Source organism: Myxine glutinosa, chromosome 1 (genome assembly GCF_964187855.1).
Source record: "Myxine glutinosa chromosome 1, kmMyxGlut1.1, whole genome shotgun sequence".
Taxonomy (NCBI): Eukaryota; Metazoa; Chordata; class Myxini; order Myxiniformes; family Myxinidae; genus Myxine; species Myxine glutinosa.
In genome coordinates, this window is record NC_136261.1 from 314,635,218 (window position 1) to 314,654,560 (window position 19,343).

General features: G+C 45.0%; 1 protein-coding gene across 49 annotated transcripts in view; it reads left to right on the forward strand.

Moving 5' to 3' along the window:
• Positions 1–19,343, forward strand: part of LOC137440177 (mesoderm induction early response protein 1) — a 120,307-nt gene that overhangs the window by 88,057 nt on the left and 12,907 nt on the right. For 29 of the 49 annotated variants that reach the window (XM_078768982.1, XM_078768974.1, XM_078768825.1 and 26 more), the window contains 7 exons: positions 3,715–3,823; positions 3,976–4,058; positions 10,193–10,265; positions 10,360–10,511; positions 12,242–12,323; positions 12,577–12,671; positions 12,769–12,896. In XM_078768982.1, coding sequence (XP_078625108.1) covers positions 3,715–3,823; positions 3,976–4,058; positions 10,193–10,265; positions 10,360–10,511; positions 12,242–12,323; positions 12,577–12,671; positions 12,769–12,896 — 722 coding nt within the window. Of the gene's footprint in view, positions 1–3,714; positions 3,824–3,975; positions 4,059–10,192; positions 10,266–10,359; positions 10,512–12,241; positions 12,324–12,576; positions 12,672–12,768; positions 12,897–14,576; positions 14,643–19,343 lie in introns of all 49 variants that reach the window. The other 20 variants (XM_078768854.1, XM_068136521.2, XM_068136492.2 and 17 more) reach the window with 2 other exon arrangements.

A 19,343-nucleotide genomic window follows, 5' to 3' on the forward strand; every position in this document is an offset into this window, starting at 1 on the left:
CAATGGCAGCCAGGACACTGGAATCACGTGATCTTCAGTGACGAGTCTAGATTTCCGGTCTATCGTCAAGATGGCTGCGTCCGAGTGCGCAGACAAGTGCATGAAGCCTACAACAAACATTGTATAGTGCCCAAGAGTCCCAGCTGGAGGTGGTGGGGTGAACCGTTTCGGCTGATTTTCATGCAGGGGGAAAAACTGACATGGTTGTTCTGAATGGAAACCTGAACCAGTTCAAATACAGGGCCATTCTGGAAGAAACATTGCTTCCATTTGCTCGTGCAGCCTTTCGAGGAAACTTTGTCTTCCAAGATGACAATGCACGGCCTCATCGTGCTCGCATGATCCAACACTTTCTTGCTGACCCGTGGTGTAGAGCATATGGAGTGGCCTGCCATGTCCCCGGATATCAATCCGATAGAGAACTTGTGGGCAGAATTAACGCGTCAAATCGACCCACTTGGACCAGCAGCCGACCGCTGTGTGTGAATTGCAGCAGGCTATTGTCACTGCATGGCAAGCGATTCCTGTCCAAACCTTGGCAAATCTCGTGAACAGCATGCCCTCAACGTATATGTGCTCTCCCTGAATGCTCGTGGGGGTTACACGAAGTACTGAACTGTAATTTTACTGTCCGTAATCCCAGTCGTAATTTAACTTTTGTTTTTGTGAATTTTTTTTTGGCTAATGTGCAAAATAAAAGAGATACTTCTGGAAAACGTACAGAAGTTTAACACAGTACTGTCCATGAATTGAGTTCGATATCAGTTTCCATCACTTTCAAGGATCAATTTATTTGTTTCGAAATGTCAAATGTGGTTTTTTGTTTCTTTTAAAGGTCACATTAACAAAATCTAGAATAATTTCAACATAATTCCAATGAACTTTTCGTTCTAAGACATCTTGAAAAGTAAGATCACCCCACAATAAAAATATTCCATATTAAATGCCAAGTCTGTGTATATATATATATATATGCATGCATACATAGTCGTGGCCAAAAATATTGGCACCCTTGTACTTTTTTCAAATAACTCATAATTTTCTCTAAAAAGAAGTTGAAATTGACGAAAGTATTTGGTCTCCACAATTCTTTATTTCACTGTTAATATTACAGAACCTTTGTTTTTGATTCAGAACTGAATATATCCTTTTAAATCAGAAAATAAAACGAAATGGCATTGACAAAATTATTGACATCCGCAACTTGATATTTGGTTGCACAGCCTTTGGACAAAATAACTGCAGTCATGAGCTTCCTACACCTCTCTACTGGTAGTTTGGCCCACCTCTTTTTGTGCAAACTGCTCGAGTTCTCCCAGATTTGAAGGGTGCCTTTTCCCAACTGCTGTTTTCAGAGCTCCCCACAGGTGTTCAATGGGATTTCGATTTGGACTCATTGCTGGCCACTTCAGAACAGTTCAACGTTTTGTCTTGAACTACTCCTGGGTGCTTTTTGAAGTGTGTTTGGGGTCATTGTCCTGCTGCAAGACCCATGACCTTCGACAGAGACCCAGCTTCCTGACACTGGGTTGAACATTGCGCTTCAAAATGCCTTTGTAATCTCCTGATTTCATAATGGCATGCAAACATTCAAGGCACCCAGTGCCAGAGGCAGCAGAGCAACCCCAAAACATCACTGAACCTCCTCCATGTTTGACAGTAGGGAAGGTGTTCTTTTCTTTGAAGGCTTCATTTTGTTTTCTGTAAACATAGAGATGATGTGCTTTGCAAAAAGGTGCTAATTTGGTCTCATCTATCCACAGGATTTTTCCCAGAAGGATTTTGGCTTGTTCAGGTATAGTTTGGAAAACCCCAGTCAGGCTTTCTTATGTCTCTCTCTCAGCAATTTGGGTCATCATGGGTCTGCTACCATGGAACCCCCTTTCATTGAGTTGGTGACGGATGGTGCGAGTTGAAACTGTCGTACCTTGTGTCTGAATGTGATCTTGTATCTGTTTAGCAGTTGATCGAGGTGCTTTGTCCACCATTCGAACAATGCTTCGCTGCAATCTTTGATCAAGTTTTCTCTTGCGGCCACGTCCAGGGAGGTTGGCGACAGTGCCATGGGCCTCAAACTTCCTGATAATATTGTGTACGGTGGACACAGGAACATCAAGGTCTCTAGAGATGGACTTCTAGCCTTGAGATTGTCCATGCTTTGCTAAAATCTTGTGTCTGACCTCCTCAGACAATTCTCTGTTTTGTTTCTTTTTTCCATGCTCATTGTGGTGCACACAGTGACACAAAACAGCAGAATGACTCCTTTTCTCCATTCAAACTGGTTGAATGAGTGATTTTTATATTTCAGGCACCTGCAACTCACCATCGGTGAGTTCAATGCCAAAGGAAAGAAGAATCACCTGCTTGAAATCTAATTATTTATAACAACTTCTAAAAGGTGCCAATAATATTGTCCGGGCCATTGTAGGGTTTCTGTGTGGAATTCGCTAAGATTTCGTCATTTTTTCAGCTTTTTTGTTTTGGTCCACTGCAAACCAAATATTTCCATACGTGGATACCAAATGATTTTTTAATTTTAATAATTTCCTGGAAGAAATGAATGGTGCATTATTTGAAAAAGGTGCAAGGGTGCCAAAAGTTTTGGCCACGACAGTACATACTGGGTGTTTCAAAAAGATTGATACAACTTTGACTTCCTGCAATTTTTTTGTTTTTTGATCTGTACCATTTTCATTTTCTTTTTTTTTGATCTATGCATTTTCCATTGTGTGTCGGGTTTGGTGGTGTTATCGTGGTATTTGTTCCCTGGGATTTCTTGCTCCATAACTCAACTATGCCATTGACAGTAGAGCAGAAGACCATTTCCAATTGAACGGTGCCATCAACAGCCACAACAACATTTTCTGTGGGGCAGAACCACCTGATGGGATCACTGAGAGGTACCTGAAAGGGCCTAAGGTCACATGCTTCTGCACCTTCAATGCCATATGGGGAATGCTCGGGCCTTACTGGTTTGAGCATGACAACAGCAGGACGGTGACGATCAACGGTGAGCACTACCAGCTCGTGCTCCAGAAGTTCCATAATGATCTAGCCCTAAAGATCACCCTAAACCAGCTCAGCATGACCTGGTTTATGCAGGATGGTGCACCCCCACATACAGCTGGTAACACAATCACTTTCCTGCAGCAGCTTTTCAGAAACTGCCTCGTTGCTCTGGGTACCACTCTTGACTGGGCACCCTATAGCCCAGACTTGAACCCTCTGGACTACTGGTTCTGGGGGGCTGCCAAGGACTCTGTCTACGTCAACCGCCCAGCCACATTGGATGATCTGAAGCATGATGTGTCAGATTCCCTCCAGGCAGTGCCACACGCGACATGCAGGAAAGTTGGACAGAACTTTGGAGTCGGGATCAATGCCTGTCTGAACTGCAGAGGGGCACACATCGAGAACGTCAATTACAAGGATTTTGCATAAATGCCAATTTCAAACCGAAGCCTCTCACAAACTCCAGCAGTGACTTACTGCAATAGCAATCAGTGATAGAAAATACCATGTCTTAAACTTTCAAGAAATGTTTGGTTCACATTCCTGAGGTTTCGGTTTCTTTTTAAATAAACGCTTAAAGTTGTATCACTCTTTTTGAAACACCCTGTAATACATACATAATACATGTTGTTGGAATTAAACAGCTACCTATTTTGTTGTGCTATTCTGACATCCTGTACTTTGCTCCCATTTTTGGCACAGTGGGTATATCATGGAAAGGTGCTAACCAAAGACGATGAAGATGAGGAAATTGAGTGTTTCTCGGGGGAGGTGCCACGGTCTCAGCACTTGCTAACACGAACCCTGCGCTGTAAGCAACTATGCACACATAACCCCATTTAAATAGGATTCATGGTTCACTCTTTGCAAGCATATTTTTCTGAGGTCAAAGAGATATATTAAGCTTAAATGTTCTACTTTGTTCTGTGAATTTGCTGTAATGAATGCTTGCACTTCTTGCAGCCCGCACTGCACTTGAAGGAGATAAGGGGAGCCTGGAGTCAGAGTCTGATGAGGACTACATGCCGACCGATGATTGGAAAAAAGTAATGAAATGATATGAAATGCCAAATTGCAGTTGATATACTTGTATTGGGATTATTGTCAAGTGCCTGGTGGCTCGGATAGTTGGCGTGTTATATTCGAGTTGAGGCTCAAATATTTTGATGCGGGGCTGGGGAGCGAGTGCGCCGAGATGCACGAGGAGGCCGCTCGGACCTGCTGCTCAACTTCCGACCCTGAACCCACCAGCCACGGATAACTCTGCGGCCCGGCAGGTTGCTAAACAGCTTGATTAACACAATTAAATCTAACAGGGTCCTGCTCCCAGCGTCGTGTTTCCTTATTCTATGATTCAATTACTCTAACTGGGTCACCGCGCTGTCAACGTCCCACCCGTATACTTTTTATATCTGGCTGAGCGAAACCATAGGTGAGGTCGTTGGCGACCTTGGACAAATTCTTGGGGCAGAACTTACCGTTTATTTATCATGTACACACTATGCTGAACCAATGATGGAAAAGACACAACCGAGCAGGTGTGAAACTATGCCTATGCACGTGTATTTCGCATGTGCACATCCTAACACGTACACGACGCGGCCTTATTTGAAACGTTTTACCAAATTTAAAGCGCGTATTTATAAGGACCTTATTCAAAAGCACATATTCACAAGCTTTTATTCACAAAGAAATGAAAAATATGAGAACAGACTTACCCTGAGCACATGAAAAAGAACCCCTTAAACAATCTCATCTACAAAACACGAGACAAACATGCTGCATTCATCCGGGAAAAGCAGAGAGGAAGAAGAAAAAGTAGATAGAGGCAGTGCGAGGCTTAGATGCAGCTTCTGTCTTGCCTTGCGCAAACTGGCGGGCTTATGCGGATCCCAAAATGGAGGGAAAGAAAGTAAGGAAGGAAGGTGGTGTGTTATGTGTGGGTATGTGGCGTAAGCTAATAGGAAATGGTGTGAGGTGTGTAACATTGCCTCACTCGCTTGGGGCGCCGTTTGTACGTGGGCCTCGGCGTTTCCACCACATCAACGTGGTGTTTTAACAATTTTCCTCGGCGTTTCCTCGCCCACATGGGGATGGAGGTAAATCCTGATAGCTCTTTTATAATTGTTTAAGCTTTGTGCTTCTTAAGTAGACAAATTAGGGGTTCTTTGGAGAATGCAAGAAAAGATTGTGTGATTTAGCATGGAGCTACTGCTGTGCGTCGAGGACCTCATGGTGTCGTTTGCGTTCGGGCCTCACTCTGTGCTCGTCTCACCCTGTACATCAGGCCTTAGACCAGTGAAACTCGTGCTAGGCCAGCGCAGCTCGGCTCGACCCAACACAGGTTGTTCCCGAGCAGGCAGGTGACTTTTCTCAAACAGGCGGGCAGTTTTACTCCATGGGATCCCAATGCACAAAGCAGCCCTGAAAGTGAGACCGCTCGTCTTTTATCCTCCCCGGGCCAGGCATGACCTCGAGGGAGCAAAGTTAATGCGAGCACACTCAGACTTCCACGCGAGGGTTCTGAGCGTGTGTGGGATGGGGAGGGAGGGGAGGGGCAGGTAGGGGATGCTAATTGGTTAATTCATAATGGATGTTAGCATAAGGTGTTTTGTGGCACCCAACTTAGCAGCTGCCAGGCTTGAGCGCATACAGAGCTCATTGTCAACCTAGCCTCCATGTCTGGTTATTTTCCCACTTTTCCCCCTCTGTATTTAGTGTTCTTAATCCTTGGCTGTGATAATATTCTCACCTCCCCACACAACTGCGTAACCAACATAGCTGGTCCATGTGTGTGATCTCCTGCACACTGTGCCAACATGGCGGGTCTGTGTGTGTGACTTCCAGCAAGTGTGGTCTCTGCATCAGATGACGTCAGGACTGTGGTTATAAAATAAACCCAGCAAGGAAGCGTCATGGTTGGTGCCGCCGTTGAAATTGAGGCTGTGGGAGTGATACAGTTCGAGTCGAGGCAAAGCAAGTGGTGCAAATAGGAGCCCCATATTTGATGGTACAAGCTGTTACAGCAGTTGGAGTCTGGCTTTGTTCCGGTTCAGTCCCAGCTTAGGGCGAGCCACAGAAGCGCTGATCCAATCATGATTTGACTCCAGTGCAGTACGAATGGAGGGCCTCTTGCCTGCAAGCTGGTTGTTCTTCCCAGGCACCTTTCGAGAATCTTCCCCCTACATATACCTCCCCATATTTCTCCTCTTGCGTTTGTCTTGTGTTCCTCTTCTGAGTCTGCGTGGATAACAACCAGTCCAAGATGGGCATTGAGTCTGTCCGTGTTTAGTTTTATCGGTTCTTTTTCGTGTAAAGCTCGTCATCGGTTCTTTTTTTGTGTATACAAAGTCGATGCTTGTGGAAGAGCCAGAACACTGAACAGATCAGGATGAAACAGAACAAAAGGAACAGTAGAAAGAGGAGGGTGGGGGGGGGGGGGATACCAACAGCAGGGTTGAATGCCAAAATAAAGGGAGGCTTGGACAAATAGGGATGTGGAGAGGAAAGGGGAGTTGGGGAGGACTGCACAGGATTCACAAGATGGATACAGAGGCAAACTCCCGGAAAAGAAGAACTGTAAATTTGGAACAGAAAGGTGGTTGGGGGGGGGGGGGGGGAGAAGGGGGATTTGATGGCGGTTTTGGATTTTTGAGTGATGGTTGATATGAGATGGTGGTGAATAGCTGTTTTGAAGATGTGTAGGGAAGCTTGGAAAGAGCATAGGGTACAACACACTGACAAAATAGAACGGCACTGGGTAGAGCGCATACCTCTACCAGGCTGAACAGTTTGTTTTGTATCCCACTCATAGGCCTGATCTGCATCCCGACGTGAACCAAAATTAAATCAGTTTGTTATTATAACCTACCCATCTTGCCCACCATGTTTTGTCATAATCCATCCACAACTTTTTGAAACATCATGCTATATATCATTTTGACCCTGTCTGTTAATTAGGAAGAATCTCTTCAAAATTAACAAAAAATATTGTATCCGGATATTCACCACAATCGAATCAATTCCTCATTGTCAAACACCCAAGCAATCCATCAAGTTTCATCCGAATCCTTCCATGCCTTTTTGAGATATCCTGCTCACATACAAACAAATAAACAGACAGACAGGAGTGAAAACATAACCACCGTCCACCTTTGGTGGCGGAGGTAACGAGGTGGGAGCCGAAGGGAAGTCACAGCCAAAGGTGCTCGGGGTTGGGAGGTGTAAGATCAGTACACGGACAGTGAGAACTTGAGTTATTGATGTAAAGTGCAACTCTGCCGCCAGGTGGGGTTCAGGTCTATCAAAGACCATAGCCGGGGAGAAACATTAATGAGTCAGTGACGGCCTGTGGGAGGAAGGATTCTGTTAAATACATCGATGTCCGGATTATCAGCAGTGGCCTGGGTTGAGAGATGTCAGGTTGGAGTGGAGGCCTCGGATGTTTGAGGTCCACACAGTGATGTACAGAGGAGGAGGAATTGGGAAGGTGTGGGCTGGGTGGGGGAGGGTGAGGGAATGGGTTGGGGTCCTAGAGGTTAGGGTGAGGGAATGGGTTGGGGTGGTAGGGGTTAGGGTGAGGGGGAAGCTGAGATGGGACAAGACGAGGGAGAAGGGGTTTGATTCTCATGAGCAGAGATCACCTCTGCACACTGGACTTCTCAAGATTCCCAGTTTGGATATTCGGAAGCAGAGTTCATGGGATGGGTGGAAATAATCTTTATTGAAGGCACGGATGAAGGTGGCGCTGTAAGTATGGGAGAAGTGGTGATGGACCAAGTGCTTCGGTGAGAGATGGGTTTGGAAGATTTATCTTTGTGAAGAAGAAGAATCGGATTAATAGTTTGCGTTGAAGAAGATGAAATAATGGAAGTGAAGCATTTTAAAATATGAATGAAATGCCCCTTATTTAACAGAAGAAGTGTTTCATTAATTGGAGATTGTTTGGAGATATTGAGAAAATGGAGAGATAAAGAATGAAGTACAGGAAGTGTAGGCAGATGGAAATTAAGTCTGATTCAAATCGTGTTTTGGAGTACAACAACAACAACAACAGGAATTTTCAGGCCATTTTCTCTGCTAGAGCGGGGGTTAGCCTTGCGGGCCCCATGACAATCTTCTCCATTTTGCCCTATTTTCTGCGTCTCCCCTTGTTAACCCCCTTGCCCACATTTCTTCTTCCACCACCTTTAGTCGAGTCTTTCTCGGTCTTTCTCGGTCTTCCCCGTCCTCTACTTCCTTCTACATTCATTTCCATCACTCTTCTCAACCAGTCACTTTCATCCTTCCTCAACACATGACCAAACCATCTCAACCTGTTTCTCTTCACAGCATCCATCACAGGCTCCATTCCCATCATCTTTCGCAATTCATCATTTGTCTTCCTCTCTCTCAATGATACTCCACACATCCACTGAACCATTCGCATTTCCACCCTTTCCAGCCTTCGTTGCTGCTCTACATTCATTACCCATGTCTCACTCCCATAAATCATAACACTTCTCACACATGCAGCATACACCTTTCCCTTCAGCTTCAACGATAGTCCCCTCCTCGTCAGCACGCCACTCAGTTCCCGAAACTTCCTCCATGCACATCTCACTTGAGCAACCGTTGCCGTTTCTGATCCACCTTCTTCATTCAGCATGTTTCCTCGGTAGCAAAATGTTTTCACACCTTCCAGCTTCACGCCGTCTCCAAGATCCAACTCAACATTTCCTCCATCTGCAGCTCCCTCTGTGCACACCTTACACTTGAATGTAGCTGCCACGCTGGTTAATGACCCTCTCAAACCACAACATTTTTGATGAACCCACTCAGCGCACATTGTACATTGAATGGAGTTCACTCCGACACCCTTCCTGTATACAGCACACGGCCACTTCCCAGTTTTTTCCACCTCACCACATGCTTTACCACTTCCCATCACCTTCGTCTTTCCGATATTCACCTTCAGACCTTTTGCCTCCATACATTCCTTCCACTTGTTCATCTTCTCCTTCAGTCCATCCATAATCTCCCCAATCAACACCAGATCATCTGCATACAACAACTCCCACGGTAAACCCTCCTTTACGTTCTGAGCCAGCACCTCCATCACAGCTACAAATAGTAGTGGACTTAGTACTGACCCCCTGATGCGCTCCCACCTTCACCTCAAACTCACCACTGTTCCCGTCCTTCGTCCTTACAGCTGTGCGCGCTCTTTTGTACATTGCCATCACTACTCTGATCAACAATTCCTCCACTCCTAACTTCCTCAATGCCCATGTCACTACTTTGCGTGGGACCCTATCGAATGCTTTCTCCAGATCAACAAACCCAAGAAACATCTTCTTCAAACAAGTTTTGGAGTGAAAATGTTTTTTTGTTTGTTGATATTTTTTCAACGATGAGCGGTAATCGGATGATATTAAGGAGGCAAAAAGGACAATACTTGGGAGAAAAGAAGCGGAACGAGGAACGCGACATTAAAACAGACTTTTTTGGCAAAGACAGAGAATTTGCACGCCAGCTATCCAAGGAGTAAGCCTTGAGCCACATGATAACAAATTCACACAACACAGCACAACAAGGTATGATTTAGCACAAAAATTTGGGCGAAAAACAGCAACACGGAGGAAAATATAACAGAAAGACACTGCAGATGCGGTTCGGGAAACCTAGCTTTGATGAATAGAAAGAGCAGATGCAGATTCAACCAACATGTGGAAGAAACCCCGAACCTTCGTGACCCCCGAACCGAACTGCACTGTATTGTTTTCCTTTGACTGTGTTTGCTGTGCCAACGTTTCAAATTACTATTATTTAATTCGTGTTTTAATGCCTATTGTGATTTTGAGCCACGGGATTCGCCTTGCAATGGAACGAAATTATCATTAAACCGAACGTGCGCTGAGCTTTGGTGTATTAGCCCGATTATTTAATTACTAACTACATCGCATCGAGTGGCTCATTGCGTGTGCGAGTGAAACGCCCCTGCTCGGCATCTTGGGAGTTTCTCTCCGGCAATCGTGCGTCGCCCAATAGGGAGACCCGGTACTGTTACAATATTGTTTTGTCTGCCTTGGTGTCTCATTAAACATCTTTCACAATTTAAATTTTATGATTAGTTGCATTGGTATTAGGATGTCTACTTTCGTAATAGATAACAATTGGCAATTCATTTTTCTCCTTTCAGGAGATCATGGTTGGTTCCATGTACCAAGCAGAGGTACCACAAGGTTTGTCAAAGTATGGTCCCATTGGAAAGGGTGAGTCTTTTGAACTTTGCCATGAGCTCTCTAGTAACTCACTTATTGTTCTGCGGCAATATATAATTGATTTTCCTTTCCTTGTTTTGAATAGCATATGTGGGCGATGACCAGTTGTTGTGGCAGCCTTCTGGCCTGTCGCCCTCCAAGGTAGAAGCATTCCTTCGCGAGGCTGCACGTCCCAACGGTACTGAAACGGGTCTTGCAGCTATCCCCCTGGGATGTCACCTTCAGGATAGCGAGCAGGTGACCCATAATATTTAGGCATTTTCTTGTACTCTGCGCATGATGAGAGTTGCTCAGTTTTTATCATGATAGCTGGATGTTTATTTTATATTTTTTGTGACTCTTGAACTGTTGAGGCCTGGTATTAGGCTTGATTGTTTGTCGTACAGTGTTAGCGTCCAAGCTGACTCAGCCAGAATGGCCAATGGCCTATCCATAATGGCAGCAGAGCACTTGTGCATCGCAAGTATTGATTATATTGGTGTAATCTCATGAGATCATTATGCTGTCATGATGGTTGAGTCAGTCAAAGAGAAAGCATTTTCCATTGTGCGTAGTGTTTTGGGTAGAAAATGGCAACGCGATAGGAGATGGCATTGATTTTATTGATGTTTTGTCAACACGTTTTAAGGCGGAATGAAAGCAAATCTGCCATTTCACTGCTTCACGACTTCAAACGCACCATTTGGCAACGTGTTATCACATTTGGAATGTGTTGACGTGCTCTTTTGCAACCCTGGGTGAGAAGTGGATCCTCTGGGTGGGTTGAATAGGAAACATGATCGACCAAATAGTTAAAGTATAGACAATGTATCCTGAGAGGCCTTTTTGGCCTCTGTCTTCTTTGGATGCTGATGTCTCGTATAAACTGGCCAGGGATAGATAGCTCCTTGGTATCACACTTGCCTATGAGCTGCCAGGTCTGGGGTTGATTCCTGACGACTATAAATTGTCACCCTGGTGCTTTGCAGGCATGGTGTGGCACCATCGAGTGTGCTGTACTTTGGAGGGATATTAAGCCAGGTGTTGCATCTGCTTGCATTTGCTGATGGACATTAAAGATCACATGGTGTCTTTCTCAAGACTAGACCATTGTGTGGTGACACCCTGGGAAAATTACAGGTTCCTACCCTGACTACTGCTGGGAAAGGCAATGGTAATCCACCAAGGGAATTATTTGCCCAGAGACTGTTTCAGCAGCACCGATTCTCTGTAAGAGTATGGACATTGGATTGAATTTGCAGACCTTCCTCTCTGTACAGAAATTGCATATTTTTCTCACAAATTGCTATTCTATGAGCAAATGCCAATGTGTGGAAATTGTATGCCGAAAAATATATTTTTGTCCATAATTATGTGGCATTGATATAAACCCAACCCTTTGTGTTGTTGGCCTCTGTTTTGTTGTGCCCTTGCTGAAAAAGTGCATGCAGATAATATACGTTTTGTATCCGACTGAGAGGCCGAATCTGGATCCGGACCTGACCAAAACCTAATTGGCTTGTTCTTGTCACCTACCCAACTCATCCACCTAGTTTTTCATAACTCGTCCACGAATGTTTTGAAATGTTATGCTATATATCGTTTTTGCCCCACACCTCACAATGATGAAGAATCACTTTGAAATTAAAATTTTTTTCTCTTAGCTGGATCTTCCCCAAAATGTAATCAATTAGCCCATGTCACACACCCAACCTGTCCACTAAATTTCTCTGAATCCATCCACAACTTTTTGAGATGTACTCAGACAAGGTTGAAAACTTAACCTCCATCCACCTTCAGTGGTAGAGGTAATGAGGAAGAATGACCCTCAATAATAAAGATTCTGTTTCTCTAATTAATCAGTGCTCAGTTTTCAGATGGAATGGCGTTGGTGATGTAATTGAGGTCACTGCCTCTTGGTACTTCTTTGAGCAACGTGCTTTCCCTGCAGGAATTGAAACGGTGAACATTCACTGTCTGTCTCACAGGCTTTGTACAAGCTCATGAGGTGTGACTTTGACACTGCAAAAGCCCGAGAACAACTGAACTCAGGCATGCAAGCTCAGAGAGGTGAGAGAAGTGCAGTGAAGTCCATTTAAATTGTCCTTACACTTCCTCATTTTTGCTCGTCTCTTACTGAAAACTGTAGAGTTTTGGAATTTTTTTTTACTACATATATATATATATATATATATATATATATATATATATATATATATATATATATATATATTGGGTGAGTGGGAGCAACAATGTTACCTGGGAGTGATTAGTTGTGGATAGTTTGGATGTTTCATTGGCATAAACCTTGTTTGTCACTCAGCTGACGAGTCGGCATGGACCGAGGATGAGTGTCGAGACTTTGAGAATGGCCTGCGGCAGTTTGGGAAGGATTTTTTCCAGATACAATTGAACAAGGTTGGATAGAATGTGGCTTGCTTAAGGATAAATTGTTTCATTGCTTGGGTCAAGTTACTGACACAAGTCGATCTACATTTGTCACTCGTTGGTGCAGGTCAGGTCTCGCACAGTAGGTGAATGCATTGCATTCTACTACATGTGGAAAAAGTCTGAGAGGCATGACTTTTTTGCACAGCAGCACCGTCTTGGCAAGAAGAAGTACAATTTGCACCCAGGAGTGACGTAAGCAACTATTCGCTTTCTTTGTTTGATGGTGTGGGGATGGGATTGGGTTGTGAGTTATGGATATTGAAATATTGGTCGAACTGATTGAATAATTTAGCTGATATTGGTTTGAAATAATTATAGATTATTCCCAACAATTTTTTTGTTTTCCTATCTAACACATGTTTCTCTTTTTCCTTTTTTTGTTAATGTTGACGGCTCCAGTCACAGACTATATAGCCCTCATCGTGGCCAGGCCTTGAGTAAAAGAGAAGAAAAGTGTATGATGTTTGTTAGCGAGAAAGAGAGTAAAGCTAGCCCGGTAGCTATGTAGTTTAGTGAGACAGAAAGTAAGACCAGCAATCTGACACGGAGAGTGTAAGATGGTTCCGGGCACCACTTTAACACTCCGAAGTCCGAACGGTAGTACTACCCTGTGCGGTTGCTGTCTACAACCTACTACCTAAAAAAACTGGTCCAACTTGATGGGTGTTTTTTAGGAGACACCATCTCCTTACTGGATGGCTGTTGGCTCCCTAAGGGAGCTCATCCGCCCTTTGACAGGTATTGTTTTTCGTCCTGCAGGTTGTCACATTCACCCTCCCCACTGGCAAGCCAGTTTGGGTAGTCAGTTTAGTAGCCAACTACCCGACCATGCGGCAGGTTGCACTGGGTTATATTTTAGCAGTAACAGTCAAAACACTGACCTGACCTAAACTCTTATTACTCTCCCTGTCCTTAAGTTAATTTTTTTTTTTTTGGGTATACAAAATCTCGGCTCATGGAAGAGTGAGGTGACCCGAGGCAAAACACAATGCATTGATTGATAATGGGGTGACTGGTGGAAGCAACATTAAGGGAACTAATGAAACCAGAAGAAAGAGAGAGAGAGAGAGGGGTGACACAACACACAAAATATAATGACCTATAAGAGGATTGTGCCTTAGTCGGGTTAATGGGAGAAGAAAGGATCACAGGTGCAGAGATGGGAGATGACATGAGATGGTGAGGTCGACCACCAACCTGAATTCCTGGAGGGAAGAGTGGGATTGAATTACCTCTGGAAGGCAGTTCAGCAAACAGGAAAAAAGAGTGGAGGTGGGTAGTTTACCTTAATTTTGGGGCTTTAACCAGGAGGGGTTACTGAGAGAACTTTTGCAACTTGGAGGAGCTTGAGAGGGTCAACAGGCTGGGAGAGAGCAGAGCGGGAAAGACTGGGGGAGTGGTGATGAAAAGGAAATAGGCCACAAACCTGTCTGTGATGTGAGAGAAACATACCTTGTGCAATGTCCTCATGTCGAGGTGCCAATAATATTGAGAGCTTTAGATTACACAGATTCTTCGAAACACACATGTACCAGCCTGTAGGAAAAAGGCGTACTTTATTAAACTATGCACAAATGCCTTTGTAGGCTTAGAATAGTTATGATTATTCAAGGAGTGAGTTGGGAGTGAGGTAAGACGCCCAGTATGTGGCTGGTCTAGGCCTACTCCCAGTGCCTCACGTAATCCATCAATGCCATGTCACGTGGTCTTATATGGGCACAATCGCTGCAGGGAGAAGTGTGGAGCTTTGACTGTGCCAGTGGCATGTCACTCCCTCACCTGGAAGAGGGTTGAAGCTTGGACTGCACATAAATAAAGAGCTCGTACTGCTCACTCATTCTTCACTTAATTGATTTATTTATCTGATTGCAGAATGCAAGCACAATCCACTAATCTCTGGACGCACCCAGGAATGGTGTGGAAGAGGAGTTCATCCAGGTAACAGGGGACTGGATGGGGGCTCCTCCCAGTGGGGTGTGTGTTGGGATGCGTGCAGTGTGAAGCAGGGCACACATGTGTGAAGCGCCGGTGTGCGAAGCATGCACTTCGGTGCACACTGAACTGCCGGCAAGGGAGGTCGAGCTCACGCCACTTTTGGGTGAGGGCATGGGCAAGTGTGAGTGAGGGCACATGTGTGAATGCGAGTATGGTGCATGGTGATTTATGTGTGGTATGAAGGGGGGCGGATGAACGCCATCGGGGGAGTTATTCATGACGGACCGGTTAGGATTAGACCGGTGTGTCTCCCCACTGATTTTATTCAAAGGGAACCGGCTACGGTTGAGCCAAATGATAAGCAGGGGATACCGCTTGTTGGAGCATTCATGCACGCAGCCTTCTCCATTACAGATGATGATAAACGGTCATGCTCCCTTCTAAGTATTAAGCGGACCCAGATAATTAAAAGAAGATGGTGCAGGGTGTGCGCTCGTTGTATGCCCATCGTTAGCCTTGCAGGAAATGAGGGGGCCGTCAGGCAAATTGGGGAAGAGGTGTCCCCTCCGGGCCATTTAGAATGGGAGTGCACAACGCAAGGTAAATTGGGCAGGTGCTGCCCACAAATATTGCCGCAAGGGTGTGCTCCAGGACGAATTAGTGAGGGGTCCCGTTTGGGCTCTACGGAGAGCCAACCTGAACGATGTGATTGGCGACCAAAGTTGTGGGGTCCCACAGTGGCTCCAAGGGTTAAGGGAGGACATAGAGACTGAATAGCGTAGGACATTAAATGGGTGAGACCATAGGAATAGAGGTAATTTACGACCGTTATAAATTGACGTTTAAAATTGGATGGGAGAATATATTTATTTGCAAACAACGTTGAGGCTCATTGAAGAGCTGGAACACATAACGGATCAGGATGCAACAGAACAAAGGAACAGTATAGAGGGAGAGGTGGATGGAAGGGGAGAAAGAGAGAGACAGAGAGAGACAGAGAAAGACAGAGAAAGACAGAGAGAGACAGAGAGAGACAGAGAGAGAGAGGAAACATACCAACATCAGAGTGGAAGGACAAAATAGAATGAGACTTGGACAAAAATGGGGTGAGATCTAGGGGAGGATGTATTTGTTGGACAAGATGTATACAGAAGCAAACTCTCAGGAAGGAAAGAGGTAGCTTGGATGGGAGGGAGGTGGGGGATTAATGGAGGTAGAAAATATCATGGCTTTAGATGAGTGATTATCTGAAATGGTGGTGAATAGCCATTTTGAATACCTGGTGGGCAGACTGAGATTGAAGAGAGTGTGGAAGTTTGTTCCACGGGTGGGGGAAATGAGGAATGAATGAGTGGCGGTGAGCATTGATTCTGGATTTCGGTCGTTTCACCAGAAGGGGGTCCCTGGTGGATCGTATGTGCTTTACAGAAACCTGGATGGGGCAAAGCATGGACAAAGCAGAGGGTGCAAGACCAAGAAGACTAAAAGGAGTTAGAAGACCTAGAAAACAACGACCTGTCTGTGATGGCAAAGTGATCGGCCCATAGACTCAGTTTCATCACAGGAGATTCCAATGATCTTGAAGACCTTGATTTGCACAGCATCAAGCTCAGCAATATGTGAGGCATGGGTTCAAGCTCAGAGGGGAGAGCAGTAATCCATCAAGTTTTGGCTAAAGGCCTTATAGGTGGATAAGAGGTCAGGTGTGCCAAGGAAGGACTTTGCATGACATAGGATGCCCAGTCAGTGACTGTCTTTGGAGGCCAACTTAGAAGTGTGGTTTGCCCAAGAAAGATCATGGCTGATAGTGAGACCCAATAATTTGAGTGACTGAATCTCTTCAAGAGGATTGTTAAGAAAGTAGATGGGAAGGTTTTCCAGTCGGTCCTTTTGGAGAGAATATGTATTGCATTCCTACTCTCACAAGTCTCTGGTTTATAGTGATTCGGGAGGTTTGCAAAAGTTAGTAGCTGGAAAATTAAATATGATTTAGAATGGCTGACATTTGAGAAACATAAGCTTAAGATGCTCTCCTCCTCCTCCTCCCCTTCTCCCTCCTCTTCTTCTCCACCCCCCCCCCTCCCCCACCCCCCCAAGCAGCTCCCTTCTCTTGTCCTGACAAGATTAAGGATGAATGGAGCAAATGGATGAGATAGTGTTTGCTGGTTTATGAACCATTGAGTGCATGGACCCAAATTGATAGGAGTGTGAAGTGCTTGTGTGATATGTGAAGGGGAAGCATACTCCCAACTGGGATGAATCCCCATCTTAGAGATGGGTAGATAGAGGGAATTCGGTGGTTTTGGAAACCGGAAGCCACAACAGTGCCGGTGTGCTGATGGTAAAAAGCAAAATTGAAATGGTGTGCAAATGTGTAGTGAACAGCTTTGAGTATGGCACAGTAGTTAGAGTGGTGAAGAAAAGCCACACCGGACTTTGGGCCTCCTAGGTAGCTGAAAGCCGTCAGGAAATGTCAGGTGGGTGATCTAGTTAGGGAGCCTGGGTGCCCAGGGAGTACCTGAGGTGAGAATGCCAAGAGGGCATCATGTGTTCTGGCAGCACCAGCCCTACGGTCAGAGACAGTGATAGCCCCACAATAATTAGGAAATGCAGTAGCGTCCCAAGGGTTTGGGTGCTACAGACAAATTGGTTGGTAAGGCAAATTGGAGCCACACAAATTGTGCTAAAGCACAGGAAAGTAAAATTTAAGGCTAGGCCCAAATTCAGGGAAGGCACCGGCTTGCGGAGCAGCAGGTAAATTGATTATTTGAATCACAATAGATGGAGGGGGAGGGGGGTTATAAATAAAATTAAGCAAAATGTGTTTTTAAGGAAATAGGTTAGCTTAGGAATGCTTCCCCTTCATACCATTCAATGTTTGCGGCTGCTGGAAAGAAGAGCAGCAGGGCAATTGGTTGTTGTTAGGACCCATTGAGTGTCACATCATTAGTCCCCTACCCGGAGGGGACTGTAGGTTTGCTCTCTGTCTGTCCATCTGTCCGTCCCATCTGTGGTTTTCTGCGCTTTAAAAAAAATATCCTTACACACGTTCAACTGAAACTTGGTTCATGGCTTTATTATGATAAGTTACAGAACAGGTTCGAGTTTCAGGGCGTTTCATCAATCATACTAAAATACTTAATTTGGTGTCTGCCTGTCTGACTGTTTGTTTCTTTTTGACGGAGATTCATTCGGTCGTTACTTAACCAATCTCAACCGACCTTGACAGGGCGCGTACGGGTCACACGGTGGAGGTTGTAGCAATTTAACTTTCCCCCTCCCCCAGGGGGTTTTGCACCTTGGACGAACTCCGTGTTGAGGTGTATATCCATATTAAAATAGCTTATCGTGACATATTTTCAAGGCCGCTTCTGATAACAAAAGTAATAACACTAACTAGATCGGCACTTGGTAGAGCGCATACCTCCACCAGGCTGAACAGTTAGTTTACGTTTTGTATCCCATCAGTGCAACCCTGGTGTTGGGCTAGCGGCTAGGGTGCCGGCTTAGGATCCTAGGATCCTGGGTTCGAATCCCGGTCGATCGTTGAATTAACGCCAGGGGGGTTGACTCAGCCTGTCATCCTTCCGAGGTCGGCAAATTGAGTACCAGTTCACTGGTAATTCCCTGTTTGTCGTTAAAGGCGGCAAAAAGGGTTGGCGTCAGGAAGGGCATCCGGCCGTAAAACATTGCTTCAAAAAGGGGACCAAAAAACCAACAACAACCACGGTTCCCGAAAAAGGCCAACCCCCGCTTTGCGGGGAAAAATGGCCTCTAAAGGTGGTTATTATATATATATATATATCCCATTGATAGGCCAGATCTGGATTCAGACCTGAACCAAAATCGAATCGGCTTGTTCTTGTCACTTACCCAACTCATCCACCAAGTTTTGTTGTAAGTCATCCACAACTTTTTGAGATATCGTGCTATATATCGTTTTTGCCCGATCAGTCAATGGTGAATTTGTGTGTGTTTTAATGTAGCCCTGGTGTTGGGCTAGCGGCTAGGGTGCCGGCTTAGGATCCTCGGATCCTGGGTTCGAATCCCGATCAATCGCTGAATTAACGCCAGGGGGGTTGACTCAGCCTGTCATCCTTCCGAGGTCGGCTAATTGAGTACCAGTTCACTGGTAATTCCCTGCTTGTCGTTAAAGGCGGCAAAAAGGGTTGGCGTCAGGAAGGGCATCCGGCCGTAAAACATTGCTTCAAAAAGGGGACCAAAAAACAACAACAACCACAGTTCCCGAAAAAGGCCAACCCCCGCTTGCGGGGAAATATGGCCTCTAAACGGTGGTTTTTTTTAGTCAATGGTGAAGAATCACTGAAAAAAATTGTCTGGTCCGGATCCAGAATCAAATCTTCACCAAAATTGAATCAATTTGTCGTTGTCGCACACCAACCTGTCCTCCAAGTTTTGTCTGAATCCGTCCACAACTTTTTGAGATATAATGCTATATCATTTTTGCCCTACCTCTCAAAGGTCTACCTTTACATAGACTAAGAAATAACTATCTCGGGATTCCTGTATTGTACATGGATGCGGTCTCTCCGAGGGTACATTTTCCAAAACCACAACGATAGAACGAGATAAAAAGTTGCGTCTAAAAGTTGTGTTGTAGATGGATTTGGACGAAACTTGATGGACAGGTTGGGTGTGTGACAAGGACGAATTGGTTAGATTTTGGTGAAGATCCGGCCTATC